Source organism: Bufo bufo, chromosome 6, assembly GCF_905171765.1.
Source record: "Bufo bufo chromosome 6, aBufBuf1.1, whole genome shotgun sequence".
Lineage (NCBI taxonomy): Eukaryota > Metazoa > Chordata > Amphibia > Anura > Bufonidae > Bufo > Bufo bufo.
Window position 1 is genome coordinate 269,959,680 of NC_053394.1, and position 16,470 is coordinate 269,976,149.

Below are 16,470 nucleotides of genomic sequence, written 5' to 3' on the forward strand. Positions count from 1 at the left end.
CACGTAATTAAAACGTGACAAGAACAGAGCCCATCTGGCCTGACGTGGTGTCAATCTCTTGGCCTCAGAAAGGTAGGTCAGATTCTTGTGGTCCGTCAGGATGAGGACCGGAACCACCGAACCCTCGAGCAAGTGCCTCCATTCTTTAAGGGCCTGCACGATGGCCAATAACTCCCTGTCACCAATCTGATAGTTGCACTCCGCGGAAGACAGTTTCCGGGAGTAAAACCCACAAGGAAGCAGAGGACCCTCTGGTGTTCTACGCTGAGACAGAAGGGCGCCTACTCCCGTCTCAGACGCGTCCACCTCGAGGACAAAGGGCAACCCAGGGTTGGGATGCGACAGAATCGGAGCCGACACAAAGGCGGACTTTAGAGCCTCAAAAGCTCGGATGGCCTCGAGCGGCCAGACCTGGGAATTACTGCCCTTCCTGGTCAGATCCGTGAGAGGCTTGGCTAGCATGGAAAAGTCCCTGATGAACTTCCGATAATAATTGGCGAAGCCCAAAAAGCGCTGCAGGGAACGAAGACCACTGGGCTGGGGCCACTGTAAGACAGCCGAAACCTTCTCAGGATCCATGGAGAACCCCTCAGCGGAAATGATGTAACCTAAGAAGGTTACCTGGGATCAGTGAAATTCGCATTTCTCAAGCTTACCGAACAGCTTGTTCTCTCGTAACCGTTGCAACACTCGTCTGACATCCAGAATGTGGGCCTCCATGGATTCAGAATATACCAAGATGTCATCCAAATAGACCACCACACACTGCTGCAACAGGTCACGGAAAACAACATTGCTTACCGGTAATTGTTTTTCTCGATACCCATGACGGCACCCCATGCGACCAGGGACCTCCCATCCGGGACAGGAAACCTGAGAAGATAAAAGGTTCACACCCCCACCAAGCACCAGTGATAGTAATAAACAGTACTCCGGAGGTGAATACACGTAAGAAAAATAGAGAGAGAGAGATCCAATACGGTACATTATATCTCTTCAATACTTGAGAGAGAACTCTCAGAAACCAATAAGGAAGTAGCGGGCTACTCCGCATATAATCTAATAAAGGACAACTAAAGGCTTTTTATTTATTTTTTATTTTTTTAAATATACTTCTATTATAGGGAAGGGAAAATTTCGGGGGTGCCGTCATGGGTATCGAGAAAAACAATTACCGGTAAGCAATGTTGTTTTCCCCTCACCCATGACGGCACCCCATGCGAGATAGACTATTAATGAGAAATTAGGGGGGGACAACCGCCTGAAGCACCTTCCTACCAAAGGCGGAATCCGCATGAAGATGGAGCCTGTAATGTTTTAAAAAGGTATGTTGAGAGCTCCAAGTTGCTGCTCTACAAATTTGGGCCAGGGAGGCATCCGCCTTCTCGGCCCAGGACGTAGCTACCGCTCGAGTGGAGTGGGCTCCAAACCCTGAAGGGGGAGAGAGACCCTGCGCTGAATAGGCCTCGGAAATGGCCCTTTTAACCCATCTGGCAATAACCGCCGTGGACACTTTCCGACCCCTTATTTCTACCCCAAAACTGAATAAGGAGGTTTTCATCCAACCTCCAGGCCGAGGTAGACTCTAAATAAGCAAGCAGACATCTTTTGACATCTAGGCAATGATACTCCCTTTCTAAACTATTAGAGGGATTAGGGCAAAAAGATGGAAGGACAACATCCTGACTTCTATGGAAGTCCGAAACCACCTTTGGCCGGAAGGACGGGAGAGGCCTAATGATAACTTTGTCATCCAAGACCTGGGTATAAGGAGGAAAAGCCGAGAAAGCCTGAATCTCTGAGATCCTCCTAGCTGAAGTAATGGCCAGTAAAAAGGACATCTTAAATGAGAGCATATTCAATGGCAAATCTGACAGGGGCTCAAAAGGTTTCTGTAACAGGGCCGTCAAGACCGTGTTTAGGTCACAAGGAGGGGACAAGGGTCTTATCGAAGGGCGGATCCTGGAGGCTGCCGATAGAAACCTTTTAACCCAAGGATGCAGGGCCAGCTGGGAATCGAAGAAGTAACTCAAGGCTGCCACATGTACTCTTAGGGTGGAAGCCCTAAGCCCCTTATCCAAGCCAGCTTGTAAAAAATCTAGAACCCTAGAGACATCTGGAGGAGAAAAGGGGTCAGGACTGATCCCTAAAAAGGAGGAAAAGACTTCCCAGATCTTATTATATTTTCTGGCCGTGGTGTCCTTCCTACTTCCCAAAATGGTGGAAACTACAGATTGGGACAGACCCCGACCTAACCAAATCTCCCTCTCAGCCTCCATGCTGCCAGATGCAGAATTCCTGGACTGGGATGCAGGATCGGGCCTTGATATAATAGATCCTCCCGAGGGGGGAGAATCCAAGGGGGGGCTATTGCTAGGTCTAGGAGGCAGGAGTACCAGGACCTTTTCGGCCACACTGGGGCCACTAGGGTAATCGTTGCTCTCTCCCTCTGGACTTTTTTCAGGACCTGCGGAATTAGGGAAAATGGAGGGAAGGCGTAACCCTCCTCCTGAGTCCAGTCCTGTGCTAAACCGTCTAAAGCTGTTGGATCGTCCAGACGATTTATGGAGAAGAACCTTTCCACTTTCCTGTTCTTTCTGGAGGCAAATAAGTCGATCGTAGGGAGGCTGAACTTCTGTGTTAACTGGGAGAAGACTTCTGAGTTTAGGCACCAGTCCCCCTGCTTTAGCTGGGTGCGACTCAGAAAATCGGCTACTATGTTTTCTTTCCCCTTTATGTGGACTGCCGACAGAGATAGATGTCTCTGCTCCGCCAGCTGAAAGATCTGGTGACAGAGTATTGCCAGAGAAGGTACTCTTGTTCCGCCTTGATGGTTGATGTATGCCACTGTAGTCAAGTTGTCTGAGTATAGAACTATGTTTCTGAAGGATATGTCTGGAGCTATTGCTTTTAAGGCCATCTCTACTGCTTTCAGTTCTTTGAGGTTCGAGGTGGCTTTCCTGGTGTTTAAATCCCACCTCCCTTGCCAACCCTTGTTCTCCGAGTGGGCCCCCCAACCCCACGGGCTGGCGTCCGTTGTTATTACAATGGGATCCCGAAAGACCCATGGTACTCCTGCTGAGAGATTCTCTGTCACAGTCCACCAAAGAAGAGACATTCTCGCCTCTGCGGATAAGTGGAAAAGCCGGTCCAACGACTGCTTGCAGCCGTCCCATTGGCGCAGGATGCAAGCCAGGACTGTAGCTTCCTTGTATGAGCCTGTGCATATAGGACCGCTGGAAAGGTTGCTGTCAGGTGGCCCAGCACTGCCATTGCCCTCCTGAACGAGCAGAGGTAGGATCTGAAAAGATCCAAAACATGCTCTCTGATGGAGAATATTTTGGCGGACGGGAGGAAGGACTTTTCTACTCGGGAGTCTAAAAGGATGCCTAAAAATACACAACTCTGGGATGGAGATAGGCAAGACTTCTTCCAATTTATTTTCCAGCCCAGGCTCTTTAACAGGGCGCAGGAACCCTCGATGTTTTGAATCAAGCCCTCTTTGGTCTGGGAAATAAACAGGAAGTCGTCCAAGTATGGCAGCAACGGAACCCCTGACAATCTTAGGAAGGAGGCTACTTCCGCAATCACCTTCGTGAAGATTCTGGGGGCTTGAGAAACCCCAAAGGGGAGGGCTCTGTATTGCAGGTGTAGACATTCTCCCTGAACCCAGACTGCTGTCCTTAAATATTTTTGGGAGGACGCATGTATTGGCACGTGGTAGTACGCGTCCTCTAAGTCCAGAGTCGCCATCCAGCAATTCTTTGATAGTAGATCTATGGCCGTCCTTATGGTCTCCATGCGGAATCTTTTGTAGCTGAGGAATTTGTTTAATTTCTTCAGGTTCAGGATTACCCGAAAGGATCCATTGGGTTTTTTTACTAAAAAAAGAGGAGAGTAAAAACCCCTGCCCCTCTCTGCCTGCGGAACCGGGACAACCACCCCTTTCCGCAGAAGTAGCAGGACTTCTGACTCTAAGGCCTGTCTCTAGACTAGATCCTTGGGGTAATCTGTTAGCCTGAACGAGTCCCGGGGACGGGTCACAAGCTCCAGCCGGAACCCTTCTCCAATTCCCCCCAGGGTCCAGCCGTTCTTGGTTATATTTTTCCAGGCTGGGAGAAAGAGTGATAACCTTCCCCCTACCTGGGATTCGGCGTCATTGCTTATCTTTGGGCCTTTGATCTTGGGGTTTAAAAAGGAAACCTCCGGATTTCTTAGGAAATCTATCCTTTTCCCTTTTATCATACTGCCTACCCCTTTGCCTTTTGCCTTGGTATCTACGAAAAAAGGGGGGGCGTTGAGGAGCTGGAAAACCCTTCTTCTTATCTGAGGCTTTTTCAAGTATATCATCAAGGGAAGACCCAAAGAGCCTGTCACCCTCACAGGGGATAGCGCATAACCTAGCCTTAGAACCCTGATCCGCCTTCCAGGACTTCAGCCAAATAGCTCTTCTAGCTGCATTGGATAAGGCGGAAGATCTGGCTGAAAACCTAACTATATCTGTGGAGGCATCGGCTAAAAAATCAACAGCCTTAAAAAAGGTGGGAAGAGAGGCCAGAACTTCTTCTCTTGGTTTCTTCTCACTGAGATGCTGTTCCAGCTGTTCCAGCCAGATATGTAGTGACCTAGAGACCCATGACGCTGCAACCGCCGGCCTCAAGCAGGTAGAGGATGATTCCCAGGCCTTCTTCAAATAAAAATCCGCTTTTTTATCCAGAGGATCGGATAAGTTACCCAGGTCATCGAACGGAAGAGCAGACTTCTTGGCAATCTTTGCCACCGGAGCATCAACAATAGGGGCCTTGTCCCAACAGGCTGCTACCTTTTCATCAAAGGGATATTTCCTTTTGACAGAGCTTGGAATAAAAAATTTCCTATCAGGATTCTTCCATTCCTTTTTAATTAATGCCTGCACATTCTCATGAACGGAAAAAACTCTCTGCTTTCTGGGACCTAACCCCTGAAAGGCAACGTCTGCAGTTGATTTAGGCTGTTTCACCTCTTCTAATTGCATCGTCGCTCTGACCGCTTTAAGGAGGTTTTGGGTATCTTCAGGCGAGAAAAGGGATCCCCCTGTTTCTTCTTCTGCTGATGAAGTATTATCATCAGAGAGTAACTGGCCTGCTTCTCTTTCCTCCGCGTCAGAGCGGTCTATATCCGAACCCCTCATATCCGGAGATCTTCCCGGAGACTGCGGGCGATTCGTAGTTAAGGATTTAAGGGATGCTTTCACTTCAGATCTTATTAAAGATCGCATATTCCTGGAAAGACTCCGTGACTCCTCTGCCACCAATTTATCAATACATGGGGTGCATAACGGCTTAGAATAGGAGGAAGCTAGGGGGGTCTTACATCCTGCACACTCCTTATGCTTCGTCTTTGAGGCCGCTTTTTTGGGGGGCTTTGCCACCTACACAAATCAAGCAGATAACACCCCATTAATAGAGAAGGATATATCTCACCAGCCTTCTTTAGCCCCCACTCCTCAGGACTGGTACCGGACTCGCGGGCCTTGAGGGTTCCAGGGGTTCGGCGCGTCCGTCTGTAGGCTCCGACATCTTGCTGACCGCAAAGAGCCTCTTCAGCACCACACTGTGTGCCACATCAGCCGGCTGGGTTCCCCCCCTCTGCCCCATTTATATTTTAAAAGACGCGCCAGGGCACACATCGGCGTTCAACCCGACTTCCGGGTTAAGCCCCGCCCCCCCGCGTCGGGGCGTGCGCATGCGCAGACGCCCCTTCCGACGCCGACAGGAAGACAGGCAACCCGGGAGCAAGGAGAGAAGCCGCCTGAACACGGCCACGGCGGCTTCCTCAGGCCAGCGCCGGAATGTGGGGGAAGAGGCCCAGACTGTAGGCAGCAGCCCCGGAGAGCTTGACGCCACCTGGGGGAGGCCACCCACCGGATAAGAACCTGGGCCTCCCCCCGGCTGTAGGTAAGAACCAACGTGAACCAACATGAGCTTCCCAGAGACTTCCCATCCGGAGGACAGGAAACCTGAACTGGTGCTTGGTGGGGGTGTGAACCTTTTATCTTCTCAGGTTTCCTGTCCCGGATGGGAGGTCCCTGGTCGCATGGGGTGCCGTCATGGGTGAGGGGAAAACATTGTTGATGAATTCCTGAAAGACTGCGGGCGCATTGCACAACCCAAAGGGCATAACCAAGGATTCATAATGACCGGTCCTGGTGTTAAACGCGGTCTTCCACTCATCGCCCGCCTTGATCCTTACCAGGTTATATGCCGCCCTCAGGTCGAGTTTGGTAAAGACCGTGGCCCCTTTAAGGCGATCGAACAGCTCGGAAATCAAGGGTATCGGGTAAGCGTTCTTGATCGTGATGCGATTGAGACCCCTGTAATCGATGCAAGGCCTCAACTCACCGCCCTTCTTTTTCACAAAGAAAAATCCAGCCCCTGCCGGGGACGAGGATTTGCGAATGTGTCCGCGTGAAAGCGCCTCCCTCACGTACTCCTCCATGGCCTCATTCTCCGCTACCGACAGTGGATAGACTTTGCCACGAGGAGGAACGGCACCAGATTGTAACTCTATGGCACAATCGTATGGGCGGTGCGGAGGTAGGGCAACCGCGCGCACCTTATCGAATACATCCCGGTACTCCTCGTATTCAGGAGGCAACAGAGAGTCCGAGGAAGTACACAGCAACTTGACAGACCCATGGATGCAACTAGCCCCACACTGCGGTGACCACGAGAGGATCTCGGCCGATCTCCAATCGAAAGTCGGATTATGCTTCCGGAGCCAGGGGTACCCCAAGACCACCGAGTAGTGTGGAGACGAAATAACCTGGAGGCAGACCGACTCTCTGTGAACGGCACCAATGGCTATCCCCACTGGAAGGGTCTCATGAGTCACGTGTGGCGGCAGAAGGGGTCTGCCGTCTATCGCCTCAAGAGCCAGTGGGGAACCTCGAGCCTGCAGAGGAATGGAATTGGCGGCAGCGAACACATTATCAATGAACAAACCACCAGCACCAGAGTCCACCAACGCCTGGGTCGTCACCGAGCCCCCGACCCAGGAGAGGACAACAGTGATCAGTGGTTTGTCAACACGGGAAACCGGGGACGAGGAGACTCCACCCAAGATCTGCCCCCGACAGGATCTCAGGTGCGAGCGTTTCCCGGACGGTTCGGACATGCCAACCAAAAATGCCCACCGAGACCACAGTACATGCATCGGCCCTCGCGTCTCCGGAGTACCCTCTCCCCCTCGGACAGGCGAGCAAACCCCAGCTGCATGGGTTCACCCCCAGACAAGTCATCCCCAGGAGGCGTGGGAGGAGAGGGAGGCACGGGTGGGACAGCAAACGTAGGCGCCAATCTGTTAGAAAACCTCTGCAGGCTCTCCTTAAAGGAAGGTCTCTCCCTGAGTCTGGTGTCAATCAAAATCAGGAAAGAAATAAGAGACTCGAGCTCCACTGGTAGGTCCTTAGCTGCAACCTCATCCTTCAAGGCATCCGAGAGACCATGAGAGAAAGCAGCGACCAGAGCCTCATTATTCCAGCCCACCTCTGCTGCCAGGGTACGAAACTCAATGGCGTATTCAGCTACGGATCGTGAACCCTGTCTGATGGACATAAGGAGCTTCGCAGCAGAGGCAGCACGAGCCGGCACATCGAATACCTTCCGAAGAGAAGCAACAAAACCGGAAAACTCGGCAACCATCGGATTGTTGTTCTCCCATAAAGGGCTGGCCCAGGCCAAGGCCTTGTCCGAGAGCAGCGAGATCAAGAAGCCCACCTTTGATCTCTCAGTAGGAAAGGCATGTGGCAGCAACTCGAAATAAATGCCCACCTGGTTAAGGAAACCTCGGCACTGAGTTGGCTCTCCCCCAAAGCGCTGTGGAAGAGGGGCAGAACCGGTCATACCCCGAAACACCGCAGGTGCAACAACAGGTGTCGGGGTAGACTCTGGCGCAACAACCGGAGCGGCAGTAGGAGCGGGCCCAGGAGCGACAACCGACCCATCGGCAACGGGAGCGAAATGAGCCGTGCGTTCAAGCAGGGTTTGCAACGCCACAGCGAACCGACCCAACAGGTGATCCTGCTGATCAAGTCTGGCAACCAGCGTGGGTAGCGAGGATGGCCCTGTACCGTCAGAATTCATGGCTTGGTCCTAATGTCACAGAACCATGAACCAGACGTACAACAAGGGATAAGTGAAAATAAGAAGGCTTTATTGAAAATAAAGCTGTAAAGCAAAAGTCCAAACGGATGGCGAAACCGAAGCAGAGTCTTTGCGAAGCCAGAGGTCAGGAACCAGAAGGGTAGTCAGACGAAGCCAGGATCAGGAACCAGCAGGGTAGTCAGACGAAGCCAGGATCAGGAACCAGCAGGGTAGTCGGACGAAACCAGGATCAGGAACCAGAAGCAGCAGCAGTCTAGAAGCATGTGAACACAGGAGGACCAAGCAAGGAACTGAAGCCACAGACCTCCTATATATATGAGCTAGGCATCCAGCTCCTCCCAGTGGGAAGGAGGAGCCGCAGGGTGGGAGGCTACAAGAAACCCAGAAACCAAGATGGCCGCCAGCACATGTCAAATGAAGGAGAACAGCAAGAAGGTAAGACCATGACATTTACACACAGCTCTGTGCTGCCTGAGGACGAAGAGGCAGCCTTTAATTTCGATTTTCTCGATTCCTAAAGCAACATATACTCTCCCAATCTTTGCGACTGTTCTCCTCTAGTTACAAATCATATGTGAGCTGTAAGAAAGGGGTTCATATTGTGCAAACAATTAAAGGGGTTGTTTAGCCATATATAGATGACCTATCATCAGGATAGGTCATCAATATCTGATTGGCGGGGTCCGACACCCGGCACCCCTGCCGATCAGCTGGACATTACACTATACGTCATCTCCTGTGGAGCGGTGGAGTTGTGTAATGACAAGTGATCGCTCCATTCAAGTGAATGCAGTGAATACTTGCCACTACACTGCACCGCCGAAACTTCTGAGACAACAGGCAGCATAATGAACAGGAAGCAACTCCTCTTCTTCAAGCAGTTGATCAGCAGGGGTGTCGAGTGTTAGACATCCGCCAATCAGATATTGATGCATTCGGACTCGAGGAAAGCAAAATTACAGGTAAGACAATTTTTCTCTATACACTGTTAGGACCCAGCAGCTTAAATAATTTAGTAAATTTTTATGCATAATATTTTATTCTACATATTAAAAATTTTTAAGAATTGTTTGTATTGCATTGTATTATAAATATGTGTCTTTATATTGGAATTATCTTTATTTATGCCTAAAGTGCCAAGCATCACTTTCACTTTTGAAACTACTATCCAAAAGAGAAAAACAGAGGAAAGGATTTTCTAGACTTCTACACCTTTCTAGGTGTTTATTAGAGCATTTGAATGTCAGATCATATATAGGTGAGGATCAATTAGTACAAGTGTTTTACACTTAAGTTTATCCAGAGGTTGCTGACATAACATGAGGTTGGTACATTCATAGCATATTGCTAGGATTTGCCAGAATTGTGTCCTCTAACTGCTTCTTTCTTCAGAATGGGGCCCCTGGAGTGAGCAGAGAGCCGCCGCACATGTGCAGCCTCCTCTCCCCTCTATGTGGGAGTCAGCTTGGTTATTTTTGACAGTCCCATAGCAGTGAACAGAGGGGTGTTCTTGCTTGAGTGGTGCACTCTCCATTTACTGCTAGAGGACTTCTGAAAACAGTGGAGCACCCTTGTTCTGCTATTTTTGGATCTCTCATAGCGACGAATGGAGAACAAGCCATGCTGTGCTCTACTTCACTTTGGGAGCCCCGTTCTGGAGACTGGAGCTGATCCCAGAGTTGGGACCTGCACCTTTCTGATATTGATGGCATACCTTAGGAATATGTCATCAATGTCCCAGATTGGCCAACCTTTTTAAGTAAAGAATATTACAACAAATGATAAAAAATAAAAATAAAAAATGTAAATTCATCACATAAAGTAAGTAGGATGTTGCTTTAAATTTTTAATAAACAAGAAATGTACAAAGTATTGCATTATATAATGTAAACTTCCTCTGAAGTTAGCGATCAAAGATCACAGACAAATGTATATAATGAATCTCCTCCTGTAACACAACCAGTAAAACAGAAGTCATTTTTTTAATGGGTTATTCATTGAAACCACATTTATCGCCTATCCACATGACACATGAAAAGGGATCCTATTTGGTTTGGCTTTGGATTTCATCACTGGGCCACTCCGTTCCTAAGGCCATGATACAAGGTTTGTAAAATACGTAGCCTACTAAAATTAAAGAAGGTTCAACATCACATTTGCTTGTGGCCTTTGATTAAACATGTTGGAATAGCTCTTTGAATATGTGAATTCCCGATTAGGGTCCCTCTTCTATGTCAAGTATTAATCTCTGGTCCCATTCTCAGGTGCGACAGGAGATCAATCAAGGAGGTGCAGCAGCAGGCAACCACACATCTTCATAAACCAAGGTTCACATTAGCATTGTGCCTAATAGTTAGAACAACTGATTCAGGCTAGCGTACTACATGTCAGTATTATTTGTGACAGTTCTCCATACATTATTGTGCCTGCCCACAGAATTCCCTAGGCGATAAATGCATGATCGTGTGGGCACCACACGGACCATTACTGATAACTAGAGCAGAATTCCTGAGCTTTTGTTCCACAGTAGTTTAAAGCTAGAGCTACATGGCAACACCAGTTGCGGCCAGGATTGCAGAGTACCGATGACCCCATGGAAGCGAAGGGGATCGCAGCACGAGTTGCAAAGAATCCAACTTTGCTGGATTTTTTGCCACTCACATTGCAGTTACATTCAATACAATTGCATCACTGCTACTCTGCGATCCTGGCCACAACCAGCGTCGCCTTGTAGCCCTAGCCTGAATGGAGCAGTGGTTATACAGTACATGCAAATTGCCTCTCCATTCAAAGTCTATGAGTGAGATAGTCAAGCACAACGATCAGCTATCTCTCAGAGAATGAATGGAGTGTCACGGAACACCACTTCATTCAATTGCCGCTGGAATGGGAGTTCAAGACCCCCATTCTAGTGATTGTGGGGTCCTGTGTTATGGGCCCAAGAACCATACATTTATGACCTGTCCTGTGGATACGTGATAGTCACTTTAAATTGCCTAGTATAAGTATTGTAGTGAACTGTATTTTTTATAATTTTTTTCTGTAAATCATAAAGATATTAGTGGAGTGTTACAGATGATTATGTACATTTAGTGCTTTGCTTTGCTAACATTGACCCCAAGATCTATATATCTGTCAATCAAGCGCTTTGCTTCCCTCCAACCAGACATAAGAGCTCCATGTGTTGTCGAATAGAAGTTTCTTTCTGTGGCTTCTCCAGCAAAAAGAACCTGCAACGGCTAAAGAAGACATAGAGTTAGGACTATTATAAACCACTTTTTTGCTTACATTTAATATACAAAGCTGAGTGTATGTGTGTGTGTGTGTCTGTATGTATGTATGTCCGCTAAAGGAATCCACACAGTCGCATTTACAATCACGAAATTTGGCACACAAGTATATCAGGTGTCCTGGAAGGTTTTGACCGGGTCTCCGCTCTCTAGCACATACCGTTCCTGAGATATTCCCAAAAAAATGCATTAGCCAATAGAAGCTTGGACACATGACCCTTATCAGCCAATAGAAGCTCGCAGGCCCTTAGTCTCCACAGTTTTACTCCAGGTTTCCATAACAACCCAGCCATTTTTCTTCACTGCTGTAGGTCAGCTTTAAAGGAAATCTGTCACCAGGATAATCGCTATTGCAGTAAAGCCATAGTCTAATAGCACTTAGTACCTTATTTCCAGATGTGCCTTTTTTCCAGCAATAGATGAAAAAACATCCTGTTTATTTGGTATGCAAATGAGCCAGTAAGGTGCCCAGAGGGGCGTCACTCTTGCAGTAAGGAGCCCAGGCACGCCTCCTGCCACAATGTGTCCACCCATCACTCCTACATCACATTCAAGCCATAACTCTGCCCCCTTTTCCCTGCTCCCAGCATGAGGGTGGGCTTGGGCACTAGCAGCAGGCGTGTCTGGGCTCCTTCCTGCAAGAGTGACGCCCCTCTGGGCACCTTACTTGCTCATTTGCATTCCAAATAAACTGGATTTACAGAAGATAGAAAACATCTATTGCTGGAACAAAGGCACTTCTGGAATTAAGGTACTAAGTGCTATTAGCCTATGGCTGTACTTCAATAGCGATTATCTTGGTGACAGATTTCCTTTAAAGGGGCAGAACGCTGTGGATGACACTGTTAAGGGAACGGAGTGCTGTGGAGGTCACCATTCAGGGGGCAGGTAGGGTGGCCATTCAGGCCACTCTCAAAATACGGACTTAAAAACCCCACCCCCAGGTCCCGCTAAGCCACGCCCCCAACCAGGTTAGGCCACGAGGGAGGGTGACTTTCCCCTTGCAGCTCACGCTCAGACAGCACAGTGGCGCTGTCTGAAAATGAGCTGTTCAAAAGGACATCCCTGTGTCCCCCCAGGCCCTGCGCCGGACAGAGGACATGGAGTCTGAAAGCCGGTCTCTCCAGCCTAAAACCGGACCTCTGGTCATCCTAGGGGCAGGCTGCTGTGGAGGTCACAATTAAGGGGATGGTCAGCTATGGAGGTCAGTGTTAAGGGGCAGATTGCTGTAGAGCCACTGTTAAGGGGGTGGGGTGTTGTGGAAATCACTGTTAAGGAGACAGGGTATAGTGGAGGTCACTAATAAAGGGGCAGCTGATGTGGAGATCACTGTTAAAGGGGTGCATCGCTATAGAGGTTACTGTTAAGGGGACAGGATAGTGTAGAGGTCACTGTTAAAGGGGCAGGCGCTGTGGAGGTCTCTGTTACGGGGGCAGGGAACGTTGGAGGTCACAGGACACCACCCTTACAGGACTTATACTGGATCTTATTTGTAGGAAGATAGTATCAACTCTAGAGATACTGAGTTTGCAATGTTCAAGGATCACAAATGACACTATAAAAAAAACTATATTGGTTCAACAATATTTGCAGCATTTTATGTAATGAGAAATTGTTACTATTAACAGGTGCAAGCACTACAAATTCTGAAAAGATATTATAGGGGTTGTCCGAGATTTTACAAGTGATGGGTTATTTATTTATTATTAATTATTTGAAAACACTATCTGTACATCTAAAAGGGAATATACATAATAACATAAGGGCCCCTTAAATGCCAGGAAAGACTTCAGAAAAATTGCAGCACTCCCAATCTTGAATCACTGCCTGTAGCTTGAAAAAGACCTGTTGTGTCGAAACATTGCTTTTTTCGGTGCTAATAAAGAGAAGGATTTGATTCAAGATTGGGAGTGCTGCGATTTTTCTGAAGTCTTTCATGACAGTTGGAAGAATACAAAATGAAATCCGTCCATCCATTCCAAAGTCAAGAGATGGACATCTAGGCAAAATATCGGTGGAGGTATGGAGGTGGCTTCTATGCTTTGTAATAGTGAGATCACAGATGTTCATGTAAGCATTGTGCGACGCATAATACACAAGTCTGGAATGGTGGCCTGAAAAAAGGTGAAGAAGCTTCGACTTCAATACTGTCATAAGAACTGTCGGCTTGAGTTTGCAAAAAGTACGAACAGTGGACAGTAGAGGATTGGAAACAGGAAATTGGGAGCTATGAGACAAAAGTCAATAGACTGGGCTCTGATGGGTGCAAATGGGTCTGGAAGAAACAAGGAAAAAGGAGGCTAATGGATCAAGAAATTGAAGGAACTGTCAAGTTTGGTGGAGGAAGCCTGATGATATTGGGTTCTTTCACGATCAAAGGCGTTGGATACTTGACCAGGATTGATGGTGGTCTCATTGCTGAGCTATATGTAAGTATCAAGACGAGTTTCTTTGTACACTCGAATACTATGGGTACAAAGAGGACAACGACCTGAAGCATATGTAAAGATTAGCGAAGAAATGGTTCAATGAAGTAGGGGTGATGGATTGTCCCCATCAATCTCCACACCTAAACCCAATTGAACACTTGTGGGTAGAGTTGCAGAAAAAGCTGTATTCATACCCAAGTGAGTCAACCAGTATGAACCAACATTGGGAATGTGTAGAAGAGACCTGGGAACAGATTTTGGTTGAGACATGCTTAAATCTTATCAAGAGCATGCCCAGAAGGATTCAGGCAGTGTTGAAAGTCAAAAGTGGATTTACAAAATAATAAAAATTAACATTTAGAATTTTAGGAGCAAAACAGTAACAATGCAGTTACATGACAAGAATCTGCATAACTAATCATATGCTAAATAGTTGTATGAGGTAGCCAAGATGATTGTCTATAAAATGATGGTAGTCTCCAATTCAAAGCTGTAGTAGATGGTGAGATATGGAGCCTGAAAGTTAAAAGTTCAAAACCTTGTAACCTTTTTGATCATCAGATGTATGTTTTTGGTGTAAGTTGCCTTATTATTGATTGGAGAACATATGTTGTATGCATGCACATATTGAGTTTTCCCAAAGTTATTATTCCCTCCCCCCCCCCCCCCCCCCTCAGGTTTGCTGTCCGAATCTGCAGAAATAAGTGCTTCCAGTCAGTAAGTATCCTCTCCTGACCTTTCTGCTGTTCTGGTTCTCCTGTGGTGGGTTTGCTGGGTGAGTTGGTTTGGAGGGTATACATTTGTGGTTTGTTGTATGTGACTTTACAACTGTTTCTGTGGAACTGGATCAATGTATTATGTCATGTGGGTATTTGATTATAATATAACTCATTATATACAATCATTAACTATTAAAAAGTACCTTAGATGTATTCACTTACTGGTGTGACAGATGGTTAGCCTCATAATATACACAAAAAGATGCCACGCGCCGCATGCTAATGAGCTGATTTGAGTCCAGCGTGATGTCTAACTTTGATATGAGTCCAGCGTTTTTTCTATTCAGTGCTGTAGCCACTCTCCTATTCACTTGTTCAGAAGCTCAAAATCCCACGCATGCGCGCGGTCTGATCAGTGTAAATATGCACATTCATAGCTGAAAGTAAACTGGGCATGTGTTGGCTCATCCTCACTTCCGGTGGACCAGTACAAGCAGGAGTTATTTGGTGGGCAGAGTGTACATCTCGGGTAAGTGTTCTCCTGCTTGACTTGTACTGTGCAGTGGGCGGGGCAGCAGCCAGCTTTACTGTTCACACAGACTCTCCCTGCTGCCCCACACTTTATTTGGTTTTGCATTTAGAACATTACACTGATCAGACATTGCGCATGCGCGGGATTTGAGACGAGAATTTGTGGCCAGAAATAAAATTTTAAGTTGTAGATGGTGAAAGGGGTGTGGTTTATTACATCATTCATTCATTTTAATAATTGGCGGGAAAATGAATAACAGGAAATGCAAAGGTACTATATTACTAAGGTAAATAAAAGGTGTAGGAATATACTATTGAAATTAGTAATTATAATAAGGGCTAGTTTGTTCATGGGGTGATAAACACATGACAGGTTCCCTTTAAAGGTTCACTCCAACTTCAGATTGTTTTTTAAATACCCCATCCCTGCCCAGAGTTACCTGTTGAGGGAAGCATACTTACTTGCTCCCCGATGCATGGTGCTGTCTCAGTGGGTCTACCACTGTCTTCACATGCCTCTCTGGGGACATGTCACCACTGTAGCCAGTCATTGGCTGCAGCAATGCACGTGCAGTCGCCAAAATGAGTTGCTCAAAATTATTTATTAACTTGCATAATACACCACCTGAACTTCTCCTAGCCATCATGTTTGAGACTGACAACACCGATCCATTTGCCCCTTTACTTTTGCTTCTAAGAAAAAAAGTGTCTGGTTCCAGCTTTTTGGAACCTTGGAAAATGAAATCGGTGATCTGAGAGGTAGTGTTTAGTGATGAGCGAATATTAATCGCAAATATCGGCACTTTGAGAATTCGCAAATATTTAGAATATAGTAATATATATTCGTAATTTCGAATATTATAGATTTTTTTCATCAGTAACCTCCCTACTTGCTTGTGGGCCAATGAGAAGGCTGCAATGTCTTTGAGCTTAGCAACATCCCTAGCAACCAATAGGAAAGTTGCCTACCCCTTACTATATAAGAACCTCCCCAGCAGCCCTTGTATGCAGTATTTTGCAGATCTGAGAGAGAGAGAGAGAGAGAGAGAGAGAGAGAGAGAGTAGTGTCATTGCTGTGCTCTGTGCTTTACTGTTTATTACATTAGTTAGTTAGTCTCTTATATAAATAATACAGATAGTTAGTGGGAGATAGTCAGTGTAGGTTATATCCTGATATAGTGTAGCTGAGAGGTTCTGCTGTCCATACATACATGCTACAGACATAGTGCTGTGATGTCACAAGTTTACAACAATACTTAGTGCACCAATCACTAATAAGTAGTCAGACCTGTTAAAATGTGGAGTTTCACATATTGCACCAAAATATTCGCATCATTAGTGCCGATTTCGCAATTGC

General features: G+C 47.0%; 1 protein-coding gene across 1 annotated transcript in view; it reads right to left on the minus strand.

Moving 5' to 3' along the window:
* Window positions 1-10,637: 10,637 nt before the first annotated feature.
* Window positions 10,638-16,470, minus strand: part of LOC121003667 (peroxisomal N(1)-acetyl-spermine/spermidine oxidase-like) — a 130,076-nt gene continuing 124,243 nt past the window's right edge. Inside the window, exon 7 of the mRNA XM_040435533.1 lies at window positions 10,638-11,383. Within this exon, the coding sequence (XP_040291467.1) occupies window positions 11,234-11,383 (150 nt within the window). The 3' untranslated portion in view covers window positions 10,638-11,233. The remainder of the gene's footprint in view (window positions 11,384-16,470) is intronic.